General features: G+C 35.6%; 1 protein-coding gene across 1 annotated transcript in view; it reads left to right on the forward strand.

The window, feature by feature from the left end:
* The first annotated feature begins 1,011 nt into the window (after positions 1-1,011).
* The window catches only part of PIGK (phosphatidylinositol glycan anchor biosynthesis class K), a 114,259-nt gene continuing 101,149 nt past the window's right edge, over positions 1,012-14,121 (forward strand). Inside the window, exons 1-3 of the mRNA NM_001260944.1 lie at positions 1,012-1,121; positions 9,409-9,462; positions 13,137-13,228. Of these exons, the coding sequence (NP_001247873.1) occupies positions 1,029-1,121; positions 9,409-9,462; positions 13,137-13,228 (239 nt within the window). The 5' untranslated portion in view covers positions 1,012-1,028. The remainder of the gene's footprint in view (positions 1,122-9,408; positions 9,463-13,136; positions 13,229-14,121) is intronic.

A 14,121-nucleotide genomic window follows, 5' to 3' on the forward strand; every position in this document is an offset into this window, starting at 1 on the left:
AGGGGTAACATTTCATACCAAAGAATTTAAAGGAAAAAAATGGTATGATTTGGTGTTAGGTTGCATATTCTGATAGCGCTGTAAGTTTGTTCATTTTGGAAAGCAACATCATTTATAGTTATTAAAATGTTTTTGAATATTTTGACCCCAGATTCCTATTTCAGGAAAATTATACGAACAAAGTAATTCAGCAGATTTAAAAAGCCAAAGCACAAAAGATACTCTTTACAATATTATTTTCATAGTAAAACTTAAAAACTTCGCATTGTGCAGTAGAGGGACAATTACTTTGGCTGAGGCATCAATAATGGATGGAATTTTATCTCACCATTAAAAGTTAAAATTGTGAGGATTATGAAGCAGCATCGAAACGTTTGTCATACTCGATGAAATGCAGAACTTAAAACTGAATGCACATAACAAAGAGAATGGTGGACCATACATATACACAAGCTGTCTCTTCCAGATAGGCTTTAGTTCTATAATTACGGAAGATACTCAAGAAACAAAAACTTAACTAGTTTCCCATGTTCATCCTTTCACCATGTAAGAGACCCCAAGCCTCTGAATTGCAGCGCCCACCCACATTTTCCATTTATAGTTTATCCCATTTATCATCTTTTTGTGCCAGAATCCTTGTTCTTCCTACCACATCCAGCTTCATATTTTCAAAGAATTGGCAGCACTCTGCCAAAAAAAAAAAAAAAAAAAAAAGAAATAAGGGAATAGAGAAATAACTTTTAAAGCTTAAGGAGTCATGGGTTTTTCCTCCGCTCACCTTTCAAATTTTTTTCTTAAACGTTATACCTATTTTACAACCTCCAAACTGAAAACGCAGTTAAGGTCGATATCCTGGGTCTACCTTGTCCCAGCCGCTCCGGACTCTCGAGCTCCGCAAAAGCGCGGAGTCCTAAAGCCGGTCCAGAGGCCGCCTCGAAGAGGCGCGGATGGCGTCGCAAAAACCCGCTGGGCTTCTTTACGGCACTGCCTCCGCCCCTTCAGGTGCGGGAAGTCTGAAGCCGGCAAACATGGCCGTCACCTACTCTCTCAGCCGGCCTGCGGCTGCCTTGGTAGCGGTGTTGCTCTTGTCTTTCGGCAGCGTGGCCGCTAGGCATATCGAGGTAGGAGTCAGGCTTATTTGACCACAGAGCCCCGGGAGGCCGGCTGTGTCGTGACTGTGCGCTCTCCAGCAGATGTCCGATACACAGCAGCTGAGGGAAGCCTCCTGGAGTCAATCAGCCCCTGACCCTGGCTGGGTTTGAGGAGGGTGTCACTGGGCACGGGTTAGGACAGTGTTGGTCTGTTTCAGCGTTTTAAAAGGATGAATTAAAAGAATCAAACGCTTGGAGACAGAGGAGGACCTGATCCTTTGCTCCTACATGTGTGCAGTTCTTAGCAGGTGAAATACGAGCAAGAGGCTGGTGAAATGTCAGTGTGCAGCAACTACTTTCCTGCTACGCAACTGCAGCCCTCTGTTTTGATAGGAATCAGACGGAACTGGAGAGGTGAGAGCAATTTTAAGAATTCAGATCGTAGAATTTAGTGATAATTAGAACATGGGATAAAGAGAAGTGTTTATTAAGATTCTCAAGTTTCTGGCTTAGGAGCAACATGTCTGGGTTAAGAAATGGAGGAGAAAACGGGTGCTCAGTTTTATCATGGGCTTTCCCAGCGTCCCATTTTTAAACGTGGACACAAGACATTCTGGTGCTCTGTAATGTTTTACTATCCACCGTAGTCTTATGATTCCTCAGTCCAGGTCTACAATCTAGATGTCTGGTATCTTTTTCAGGCCTGCATATCCAGCTGACTAAGAAGCCGGGATAGTCAGGAGACATTTGAAAATCTGTGTCCAAAGTTTTGTCTTCTGCTTAGCCTACCTACTCTTAAGAAGACACTGAAAAACTAAGCACCTCTTTTCTCCTTCGTTTCTCCACCCAGATATGCTGCTCCTAAGCTAGAAACCTGAGAGTCTTAATCTCTTTATCCCATATTTTAATTATCACTAAATTCTATGATCTGAATTCTTAAAATTGCCCTCACCTCTCCAGTTCCACTGACTTAATTCAGGCTGTGATCACTTCTTGTCTAAACTCTTGCGATTACTTTATCTTGTTTTCCATAGGCCTCCATACTCCCTCACTTTAGTGCTAGATTCGTCTCCACGAAATGTAAGTCTGATAAGGTTATTCTTCTGATGAAGTCTTTTAAATATTTCTCCGTTGCATACAGAATAAAGTCTAAACGTTATGACCTGGTTCTTGCCTACTTTTCCAGTGTTCCGTTTTGGAACCTCTTCTCCCCACCACCTGGGCACCTTGAGTTTAGACCAGTGGACTCCAAACTTTTTGAATACACACCCTATCAGTTAAAAAAAAGATATTGAGCATGAACTTTGTATATATTTATGAATTACTGTTAATTTATATATTCGATATTTATATAGCATATTTTTTAGAGAACATAAATATGAGTAAATAGAAGTTCTATTTCCTTCCTTTATTCTGATTTTGACTGCTTCATCTTGGATACTATTACTGTTTTTTGTAGTTACATAATTGCTGTGCTTTTTCACATTATGGTATTTTATACATCCTGTTTCCTCTGTTCATTTGCTAGGATACAGTGAAGTCATAACCTCTGTAGAAACTTTCCGTATCTCTTACCTTTGCCTTTACTTTTGTAATTCGTACACTTGATACAGCACTCATTTACTATAACCCTTGTATACTTTGTACTATTATTCCATCATCTCTCACTTAGATATAGGAGCAACAGTTCCCTAAATGTTTTTGTTTGAGTCATTGTTTTTTCCTTTCAATCTGTTCTCTAAATTGAAGCAGAGTAACTTTTAAAAATGCAATTCCGATCATGTCACCCAGGCACCTTAATGTTGCTCAAAAGATCACCTTAATGTTGCTCTAAATTCTTCACCATGACCCACAAACAAAACCCTGCATATTTTTTGGGCCCTGACTACACTTCCAATTTTTTCTCTTTCTCTTTCAAACTTCTAGTTAGGTTTTCTTTTAGTTTCTCAAAACCTTTAAGCTTCTTCTCACATTAGAGCTGTCTCCCCTCTGTCTGGAATTGTGTTTCCTCTTTTCTTCATCTTTTGGATTTTAACCCAACAGTCACTTCTTTAGGAAAACTTTGCTGACCAGGTCAGGTCCCTCCGTTGTACTCTTCTTATATTGTATGTCTTTCCTTATCTGTTAAATGTATATCTATCCAATATCCAATATCCAGATAGATAGTAACCTATTTGAAGGCAGTACTATGGCTATTTTTGCCCAGCATTCTATTTGGAGCACTCAGGGCAGTGACTGGCATGTTACCCAATGAGTGTGATGAATTAATGAATGTTACATTGTAGTGTAAGTGTTTGCATGCTCCTCTTTATTGAACTCTGGATTCTTGAGAGAAAGCAGCATGTTTTTTAGTGATTTTTGTATCACTATATATTAATGGTACTCTTGATATCTGGGTGATACGGAAATTTAAAAATTTAAATTTCTGTGCCTGACTTATGTGGCACATAATAGGTGCTCCATTTACTGTATGTAGAATGAATAACTTTATAATGACTGTATTGTCTAGACAACCACAAAAAAGTTTTGCCATCTAAATTTTTTCACTAAGGTCTGAAAGAAGTAAGAACTTTGGGGGTGGAAGGCACATTAGAGACATGAGGATAGTCAAGTCTAAGGAGCTAAATGACTTACCCCAATTTCACAGCCAGTTGCGAGATAGGACCTGCATTTTAGCTTAGGTCTTTGAATTCCCAAATCAATGCTTAACCACTGTAGCGCATTGCTTTCTTTAACATCCAGGCAGCTGTTGAGTTTAGAGGTGGAAAAATACACACACACACACACACACACACACACACACACACACACACAGACATGCCATACACACTCTTTTTGTTCAGGTTATTATTCTATATTTATCATGTCAGTAATTTAACTGACATGATTTAACCACTATTCTCTATTTCCATGAGATCAAGTTTTTAAAAATTTCCATATCTGGGTGATACGGAAATTTAAAAATTTAAATTTCTGTGCCTGACTTATTTCACTTAATGTAATTTCCTCCAGGCTCATCCATGTACCTATTTATGATAGGATTTTATTCTTTTTATGGATGGATAATATTCCATTTTATATATACACGAGTGCACATGTGTGCGCGCACACACACACATACATTTGCTTTATCCATTCGTCTATTGATAGATACTCAGGTTGATGCTATATCTTGGATATTGTGAATAGTGTTGCAATAAATATGGAGTGTAGATATCTCTGGCCTACTGGTTTCCTTTCCTTTGAATATATGCCCAGTAGTGGAATTGCTGGATCATATGGTAGTTCTATTTTTATTGTTTTGAGGAGCCTCCATACTGTTCACCATAGTGGCTGTACTAATTTACATTCCCACCAGCAGTGTATAAGAATTCCTTTTTGTCTACATCATAACTAGCATTTGTTATTTTGTGTCTTTTTGATGATAGCCCCTAAGATGATATCTCATCGTGGTTTTGGTTTGCATTTCCTTGGTGATTAGTGATATTGAGCATTTTTTCATATACTTGTGGGCCATTTGTATGTCTTTTGAGAAATATCTATTCAGATCCTTTGCTTATTTTTAATTGGATGATTATTATTGTTATTATTTTTTGCTGTTAACATAGGTTTGAGTTCCTTGCATATTTTGGATGTTAATCCCTTATTGGATGAATAGTTTGCAAATATTTCAGGATTGCTTTTCTATTTCTGTGAAGAATATCATTGGTATTTTGATAGAGATTGCATTGAACTGTAGATCACTTTAGGTGATATGATCATTTTAACAATACAATATTTATTCTTCCAATTCATGAGCATGGAAGCATTTTTATCTTTTTGTGTTCTCTTCATTTTCTCTCATCAATATGTTGTAGATTTCATTGTAGAGATTTTTCACTTCTTGGTTAAATTTATTCCTAGGTGTTTAATTTTTCTGTAGTTATTGTAAATGGGATTGCCTTCCTGATTTTTCTTCAACTAGTTCATTATTGGTATATAGAAATGCCACTGATTTTTGTCTGTTGATTTTGTATCCTGCAAATTTACTGAATTAGTCTATCAGTTCTAAGAGATTCTTTTGTGGAGTGTTTAGGTTTTTCTATATATAAGATCATGTTGTTTGCAAACAAGGACAGTTTGACTTCCTCCTTTTCAATTGGGATGTCTTTTATTTCTGTCTCTTGTTTAGTTGCTCTGGCTAGAACTTCCAGCGATATGTTGAATAAGAGTGATGAGAGTGGGTATCCTTGTCTTGTTCTAGTTCTTACAGGGAAAGATTTCAACTTTTCCCTGTTCAGTGTGGTATTGGCTGATAGATGGCCTTTTTGTGTTTAGGTGTGTTCCTTCTATATCCACTTTGTTGAGAGTTTTTATTGTGAGGGGATGTTGAATTTCATCAAATGCTCTTTCTGTGTCTACTGAGACAGTCATATGTTTTTTGTCCTTCGTTTTGTTGATGTGATACATCATGTTTATTGATCTGCAATTAATACTACTCGATCGTGGTATATTATGTTTTTGTTGTGCTGTTGGATTCAGTTTGACTGTATTTTGTTGAAGATTTTCGCATCTATGTTCATCACAGGTATTGGCCTGTAGTTTCCTTTTTTTATTGTATGCTTGTTTTCTGGTTTTGTTATCAGGGTAATGCTGGCCTCATAAAACGAATTGGGAAGAATTACTTCTTTAATTTTTTTGGGATAGTTTGAGAAGAATTGGTGTTAGTTCTTTAAAAGTTTGGTAGAATTCGGCAGTGAAACCATCCCGTTCTGGGCTTTTCTTCGTTGAGGGACTTCTATTACTGCTTCAAGCTCGTTACTTAGTCTCAGTCCGTTCAGGTTTCTCTTTCTTCCTGGTTCAGTCTTGGTAGCTTGTATGTGTTCAGGAATTTATCCATTTCTTCTGGGTTTTCCAATGTATTGTGTATAGTTGTTTATAATAGTCTCTAGTGATTCTTTGTACTTCAGTCTCTAGTGATTCTTTGTACTACCCATTTGTAATATCTCCTTTTTTGTTTCTGAATATATTTATTTGGGTCTTCTCTCTTTTTTTCTTAGTTTGGCTAAAGGTTTGTTGATATTGTTTTTTTAAAAAGCCAGCTTTTTGCTTCATTGACTTCTTTTGTATTTTTCAGATCTCTTTTGTTTATTTCTGCTCTGATCTGTATTATTTCTTTTCTTATTTTGTGTTTGGTCTGTTCTTCTCTAGTAACTTGAGATGTGTTATTAGGTTAAATCTTTGTACTTTTTGATGTGGGCGATTATTGCAATAAACCTACCTTTTAGTACTGTTTTGCCATATCTCTTAGGTTTTGGTGTGTTGTGTTTCTATTTTCATATATTAAAGGAAATTTTTAATTTCCTTATTAAATTTCTTCCTTGACCCATTGGTTGTTCAGGAGCATGTTGTTTAATTTCCATATATTTGAACATCTTCTAAAATTTGTTGTGTATTTTGATTTCTAGTGCTTTTCTATTGTAGTCAGAAGATATTTTTGATATAATTTTGATTTCTAAAATTCACTGAGGCTTGTTTTGCGGCCTACCATGTGGTCAGTCTATCCTGGAGAATGTTCCACGTGCTAATGAGAAGAATGTGTAATCTGCCATTGTTGGAAGAAATGTTCTATAAATGTCTGTTAGTTCTGTTTGCCTGTAATCCCAGCACTTTGGGAGGCTGAGGTGGGCAGATCACTTGAGGTCAGGAGTTTGAGACCAGCCTGGCCAACATGGTGAAACCCTGTCTCTACCAAAAATACAAAAATTAGCCGGGTGTGGTGATGCACACCTGTAGTCCCAGCTCCTCGGGAGGCTGAGGCAGGAGAATCATTTGAATTTAGGAGGTGGAAGTTGCTGTGAGGCAAGATTGCGCTACTGCACTCCAGCCTGGGTGACAGAGTGAGACTCCATCTCAAAAATAAAATAAATTCAGTGTTTCTTTGTTGATTTTCTGTCCAGATGATCTGTCCAATGGAGAATGGAGTGCTGAAGTCCCCACCTAGTATTGTATTGTGATCTCTTCTCTCACTTTAGATCTAATAATATTTGCTTTATACATCTGGGTGCTACAGTGTTGGGTGCATACATATTTAAAATTGTATGCTCTCTTGCTGAATCGATTCCTTTATCATTGTATTGACCTTTGTCTCTTTTTTATAGTTTTTGACCTAAAGTCTGTTTTATCTGATCTAAGTACAGCTACTCCAGCTCCCTTTTGTTTTCCATTTGTGTGGAATGTCCTTTTTCATTCATTCACTTTGTCTATGCATGTTTATAGGTGAAGTGAGTTTCTTGTAGGCAGCATATATAATACTTGGGTCTTTACACTTGGTGTGTGCACTTGTGCACACAGGTACAGATGTGTGTACAAGTGGAAGTTTAAATTTATTCTCCCTGAAATTTTCTTGTTAGCTCAAAATTAAAGCTGTTAATGTTTTTCAGGCTATTGGTATGTTCCAGTCACTATTCCTACATTCTCTGCATCAGATAATATTATTACTGTTTAATAGATGGAGATTTGGAGGCACAGAAAAGTTAAGGAACTTTCCTGTTTATACACCTAGTAAGTAATAGAGCCCAGATTTGAACCTAGGCATTCTGACAGGTCTAGTAATTAATGTTTGGGAGCTGATCTGAGGTCAGTATGGCTTATATCCACTATTATTTTAATATATAATCAAAATATATTCATTAGGTGTCAGGATGTGGTGTTAGAAAATTTTAGGGTCTTGAGATGGCAGATATAATTCTTACTTTAATAGATTGGTGAAATGGTCCCTGGCAGAATGCTAGAGGATGTACTCAATCAGCTGTATTGATGAGTTCAGATAAAGTCCCTAGAACATAGTAAGAATGGATACTGAATGAAATTTTAACAGGAAGCGTATTAACTTATCTGTAGAATGAAGACATGAAATAAGTCATTCACAATTATAAGACTGAATGGGAAATTAGAAGCATATGGAGATAAAATGTTTAAAAGCAATCAGGCCCCTCTTTCAATTATATCTCCCAGAAAAAAAAAAAGAAAAAAGAAACCTCAGCAATCTTTATGGGTGTTGTAGCACATTTGTCTGATCTTTAATTTTTAATATTGTGACCAATATTAAAGAATTAGTTGACATAATTGCAGAGATTTTAGAGAATCAACTGAGATGACTATTAAATGATTAAAGGATTAAAAAGATGTCTGTGAGAAGTTCAAAGAGTGAAAATTTTGTTTTTGTTGAGGATGTAAGGAGATTATATTGCACAAGCAATTCATGAGGATAAAAATTGTATGGCATTACTAAAAGTGAAATATTAATTTTCGGTTAAATTTCTGGCATGTGCATTTTTACCTTGCCTTCTCACTGTAGAGAGTGATCACTTTAATAGAGGAATTATCAGAGTACAGCCTAAAAGAAGATTTTGAAAGTTATAACTTTATAGTACAACCTTTATGTAATACCTTCTTACCATATTCTGAACCTATGAACCATGTGATTTCAGTTTTCCATAGGAGACTCTGGATTTGTTCAACGATAGTAAAGGCATTTGGACCATGGATTCATTCATTCACAAAATATTTATTAAAAACCTACTATATGCCAAGCTTACTTGGAATACATCATTGAATATAACTGATGAAAACCCCTGCCCTACTGAGGCTTACATTGTTTTGGGGAAAGACAGATGATTAATAATATACATAATAAATAAGTTAATTATATATATAATGTAAGAAGATGATAAACACAGTGGAAAAAATAAATCATAGTAAGAAAAATGGTGGGGTGAAGTTGCAGTTTTAAATAATAGCCTTGTTAAATGTTGAACAAGCAAATTGTATATTCTTAATTGAGCATATATTTCACTTTCTTAATAATTCTCAGGGTATGGGAAATAGAAAGATATGAGTTATATAGTATACTTTCATTTGAGTAATGCTAAATAATATTTTAAAGCAGAAACTCTTGCACATAAATCTTACAGTTCTCTAAAAGAGTGCTGTGATGTAGGATTGGCATTGCTTTCATTTTGCACATGAGGAAACTGAGTCTTCAGGAAGGTTAAGTATCTTAATCAAGGTTACTCTGTTTAATTGGTGTCTAAGCCAAGACTGAAACCCATTTCTCCAGATTTCCAGTTCAGGACATTTGCCCTTACAGTATCTTAAGCTGTAAGCTCTTTTGATTCTTTATGTAGTCCATAATGTCAAATACTGGAATCTTCATAAACTTACGTAAGATGATTGTTATTACAACTATAAAAACTACAGGAGTCTTAACTGTCCATTATCAGTCTTTATTCTGAGAAATTGTGGCTTTTTCTTCTATTTGTTTTGCTTTATTTAGGATCAAGCAGAACAATTCTTTAGAAGTGGCCATACAAACAACTGGGCTGTTCTGGTAAGTATACTGTAAAAGTATACCTCTCTGTTCACATTAGATATGTATCTGAGAAATTTGTGCGAATCGTATTTTTGAAAATACAATTTATTTTTGTACATTTTATATCAGAAATTCTTTATTTTGATTTGGCTGTATTTTAAATTGACCACATCAACTATAATATTCTAGTAATATTCTTTGTCCTCTGTCAAGTGGTGATCTGAAAATAAATTTAAGAATAAATTAGGAATGCTATTGTTAAAGGAAGCATTTTATAAAAGGTAGAAATATTTTAATGCTGGAAACTACTAATTGCATCTCTTATCTATAGTATTAGTTTATAGATACTCTCTACTTATGTTTTTTAAAATTTTTTCAGTTGTTTTTTCTGCTTCTAAAAATAGTAAATGACCACTGTAGAAGTTCAAATTACACAGAAAAGTTTAAAGAAGGCAGATTAATTTTGTTATGTGAATTTCACCTCAATTAAAGAAGACAGGGAAAATGGCTTCAAGTCCCACATCCCAGAGTTAATATTTTGGTGAGCATTGTTCAGGCCCTTTCCCTCTTCATATATAAGCATAAAGATGTATAGATATATGATTTTATATAATTAGGATCATATTATACCTGCTATTTTGCAACCCTTTAGCATATCTTAGGGATCTTTTCCTGCCAGTAGGTATGGAGATAATCTTTTCCAAAAGCTGTATTTTCTTCCATTTTATGAATGTACTGTAACCTCCAGTTTATGGGCATTTAGAGTCTAAATTTTTCATTATTGTAAATAGGACTGTGTTGAACGGTCTTATACACATAACTCTGTGACTTGACTGATTTTCTCTTTAGAATAAATTCCTAAGTATAAGGATGTGAAGTCATGGAGCATGATTGCCTCCAGAAAGGCTGTGGCTCCTTTTCTAAATCCAAGTTAGCTATATATTCTTAATTTTTATCTTAACTTTTTGACTGCTGGTCAGCAAATTAAATTTTGTTTTAATTTGCATTGTTTCGATTTTTAGTAAGGCCTGCTTATTGGCCTTTTTTTTTTTTCTTCTGCCTTTTGCCCAACCTTAGTGTGAATTACCATCTTTAATTTTTCTGGATTCATAAATTTGTAGTTTTAATTCCCCAAATAGAATTCACATAATCAAATTTGTTTTTCCTATGGTTGGAAAATATTTGGATAATAGTTTCACTACTGGAGTTTCATTTAATGGCATTTATAGGATTAGGAAATATAATGTTTGACTTAATGAAAAAACATGTACAAGGGTTGGACTGGAAGATTAGGTTCAAAGAGGCAGGAAAGGAAGCTGATTTTGTGAAAAAGGGAGCAGAGAATGTACAGCATCTCAAAGCTAGTAATGCATGTTGGAAAAGGAAGAAAACTGGGGATTATAAATGGTAAGAATATAGTGGGAATATAAAGGAGATGGGTAGAGGAATTCAACTTAAAGTGCAGAATAAACATGCAAGACTATAATTAACTATTGACGCCAAATGAATGTTTGAGGCTTTGTAAATTTATTGAGAATCATTTGATAAAAACATAAATGAATTATCCATAGGTTCCTAGAAGTAAATAGGGTGATTACAGATTCTATACTTGTTTGTTTTAAATATAATAGCATTGTGATTAAATAGGACAGTGTAACATGGGTTCATGGCTCATTTTCTTGTTCTTCAAGAAAAAATCTCTTATATATGCTACCTTTCACAAGAAATTTTTCTGAAGTTACTGAGGAAAGCCTGCTAAAGATAAGGAGAGAGGATTTCAATGCCTACTTAAAAGTAAGGAGAACCATCAGGAGCCAGACCATCATCTACCAATTTGACAGGATAAACTTTCTCTACAGGAGACTAGGATTCCCTCAGTGTTCAAAAGGGGATAACTGCCTATGTGCAGACCAGCAATTGCCAAAGGGCTTATCTTTTGGAACTAAAAGACTGTTAGCTTATACTGACACACACATGAAAGCCTTCCTTGCTCTGGGAATCCTCTAACCAAACCTCTCTTCAATTTCAGTAACCTGGGATTCAAGTAAAAAATAAAAGATGAAAAAAAAAACATTACTGACCTTTGTATTACAACTGCAGTTTTCTTTTTTTGTCCAGTATTTTACATATTAGTATAGTGAAACTTGAATAAATTATTCTTTATTTTTTAAAATTAAAAAGGGAGTTTTTGGAGATGAGGTCTTGCGCTGCCTCCCAGGCTGGAGTGCGGTGGTGTGATCATAGCTCACTGTAGCCCTGAACTCCTGGGCTCGAGTGATCCTCCCACGTCAGCCTCCCAAGTAGTTAGAACTACAACCACAAACCACCACTCCTTGCTAAATTTTACATTTTTTTGTAGAGATAGGGGACTCGTTGTGTTGCCCAGGCCGTTCTTTAACTTCTAACCTCAAGTGATCCTTCCACCCTGGCCTCCCAGACTGCTAGGATTATAGGTGTGAGCTACTGTGTCCAGCCAGAATTTTATATTTTTGACATATGGAATTTTACATTTTTATGTAGTCAAAAATTTAGTCTTTTCCTGATTGGATTCTAAATTGAAAATTTAATTTAAAAAACCATGTAATTCCTTTCTGTTTGGCAGGGGCAAGAACACTTACGCTATTCTCAAAATTGTCATTATACCTACTAAAGGCACAGGCATGTGATAGAAACCAGGATTGTGCTTGGTAGATGTATTACCAAGTGACCCTGATCTATATTTACCTACCTTAGAATGGGTTCTCAGCAACACTAACTTTTGAGGCATGGAATTACATTTTCCCAGCACCTTTAATATAATTCTTAGGAATTTTTTTAAACTATAAAACTTGGTTGGATTGTTTCTAATTTTCTCTTTAGTTCAATAGCTTCTTTATAATGCACTCTCTTATATGCATTTATAACTGTTTTATATGTTATGTTTTATCCTGTGTCCTACATTTCTCACAACGAAGGAAGCAATCTGGAATGAAACAAATATTGTATAACCCTATGTAGCTAATTTTCTATTCTGTAAAGAAATTATGGGTATTGTCTTTGATTCTAAATAATTTAACTTTTTAGAAATAGAAATGCTATTGAGTCACAGAAATTGTGATAACTAAGTTGGTTCAGTATTTGATTAAATTTCCCAAAGATATGCTTTCACTTAAGCTGAGTGGTCTTTTAAAATCTAATACCAGTTATGAAAGACTTCTCTTTGGAGAGATTAGTTTTACTGAAAATTCTTTTTTTTCTTTTTTTTTTTCTTTTTTTGAGACAGAGTCTTGCTCTGTCACCAAGGCTGGAGTGCAGTGGTGCCATCTCTGCTCACTGCAACCTCCACCTCCCAGGTTCAAGCTATTCTCATGCCTCAGCCTCGCAAGTAGCTAGAACAAAGGTGCACGCCACCACACCCGGGTAATTTTTGTATTTTTAGTGGAGGTGGAGTTTTGCCATGTTGGCCAGGCTGGTTTCAAACTCCTGTGGGCCCAAGTGATCTGCCCACCTTGGCTTCCCAAAGTGTTGGTATTACAGGTGTGAGCCACTGTGCCTGGCCTTTACCGACAATTCTTTATGTTTGCTGTTTTAAAGCCTGAATTATGGCATCCTCTTTCTTTAGAGATCTCTGTATCCTACTTAAAGAAAAATACTCTGCAGCTCCATGGTTAGCTTTGATGCATAAAAATTGTATTTTTGTTTTAATACTTTAGGTGTGTACGTCCCGATTCTGGTTTAATTATCGACATGTTGCAAATACTCTTTCCGTTTATAGAAGTGTCAAGAGGCTAGGTATTCCTGACAGGTAAGAATCCTCAATAAAGCTTAACTTTGAACTTCAGTGAAAATAACCCTTAGGTAATTGTTATTATATTTGTATTTTGTGTTACTTTTGAAAAAGGTAAAAAAAAATCTGATTTGAAGTTTTTTTGTTGTTGTCGTTAGAACATACTACCAAGTATAAATTAGATGTTACTTACGACCATAATGACAAATTGTATAAAAGAACAAATGCTAAGGTAAAAAGATTGGATAAAATATAATTATTTAGTGTAATGTATTTAATTAGTAAATGACTCAGTCAGGGTTTCTAATTGCAGATAACGGAGGGCAATTCTGATTGATTCAAGCAGAAAAGGGATTCATTGAAAGCATATTGTTTACCTTGCCAAATTAGTGAGAAGGTTGTATCCTTTAATAGCCAGGAACAAGGAAGCCTAGATATCAGAAGAGGCATAGCTAAAAATCATAACTTAAAACAGTCTGGTGACAATAATGGAGCTGCAAATTGCTGAAGCCTAGACTCAGCCACTGCATAGCTGCTACACTTAATGTTGCTATTGCCTCCTGCTGCCAAAATTCGAATTTTGCTGTTCCAACTTCTTACTGTCTGTCTTATAGTGGTCTTGGTGGAAATGTTGTATTGGTAAAGTCCAGGTTCAGCACCCATGTCTGTGCTGCAGGGTGACTGGAAGAGCAAGTATATGGCATTGTTAGCCTCTATATAGGAAGGTGGGCTTTGCCTTATATGAAGACTCATAAAGTGGGAATTTTCCTACTTGTAGGGCATGGAGTTCAGGTAATAGGCAATATACCCACACCTTCACTCAGAGCACGTCTTCTACATTGTTTTGTCCATGATAGGTTTATTTTTCCTACTACCAGAGCAGCTATTGCAAGAAACTGCAGTCAATTCAG

This window comes from Macaca mulatta, chromosome 1, assembly GCF_049350105.2.
Source record: "Macaca mulatta isolate MMU2019108-1 chromosome 1, T2T-MMU8v2.0, whole genome shotgun sequence".
NCBI lineage: Eukaryota > Metazoa > Chordata > Mammalia > Primates > Cercopithecidae > Macaca > Macaca mulatta.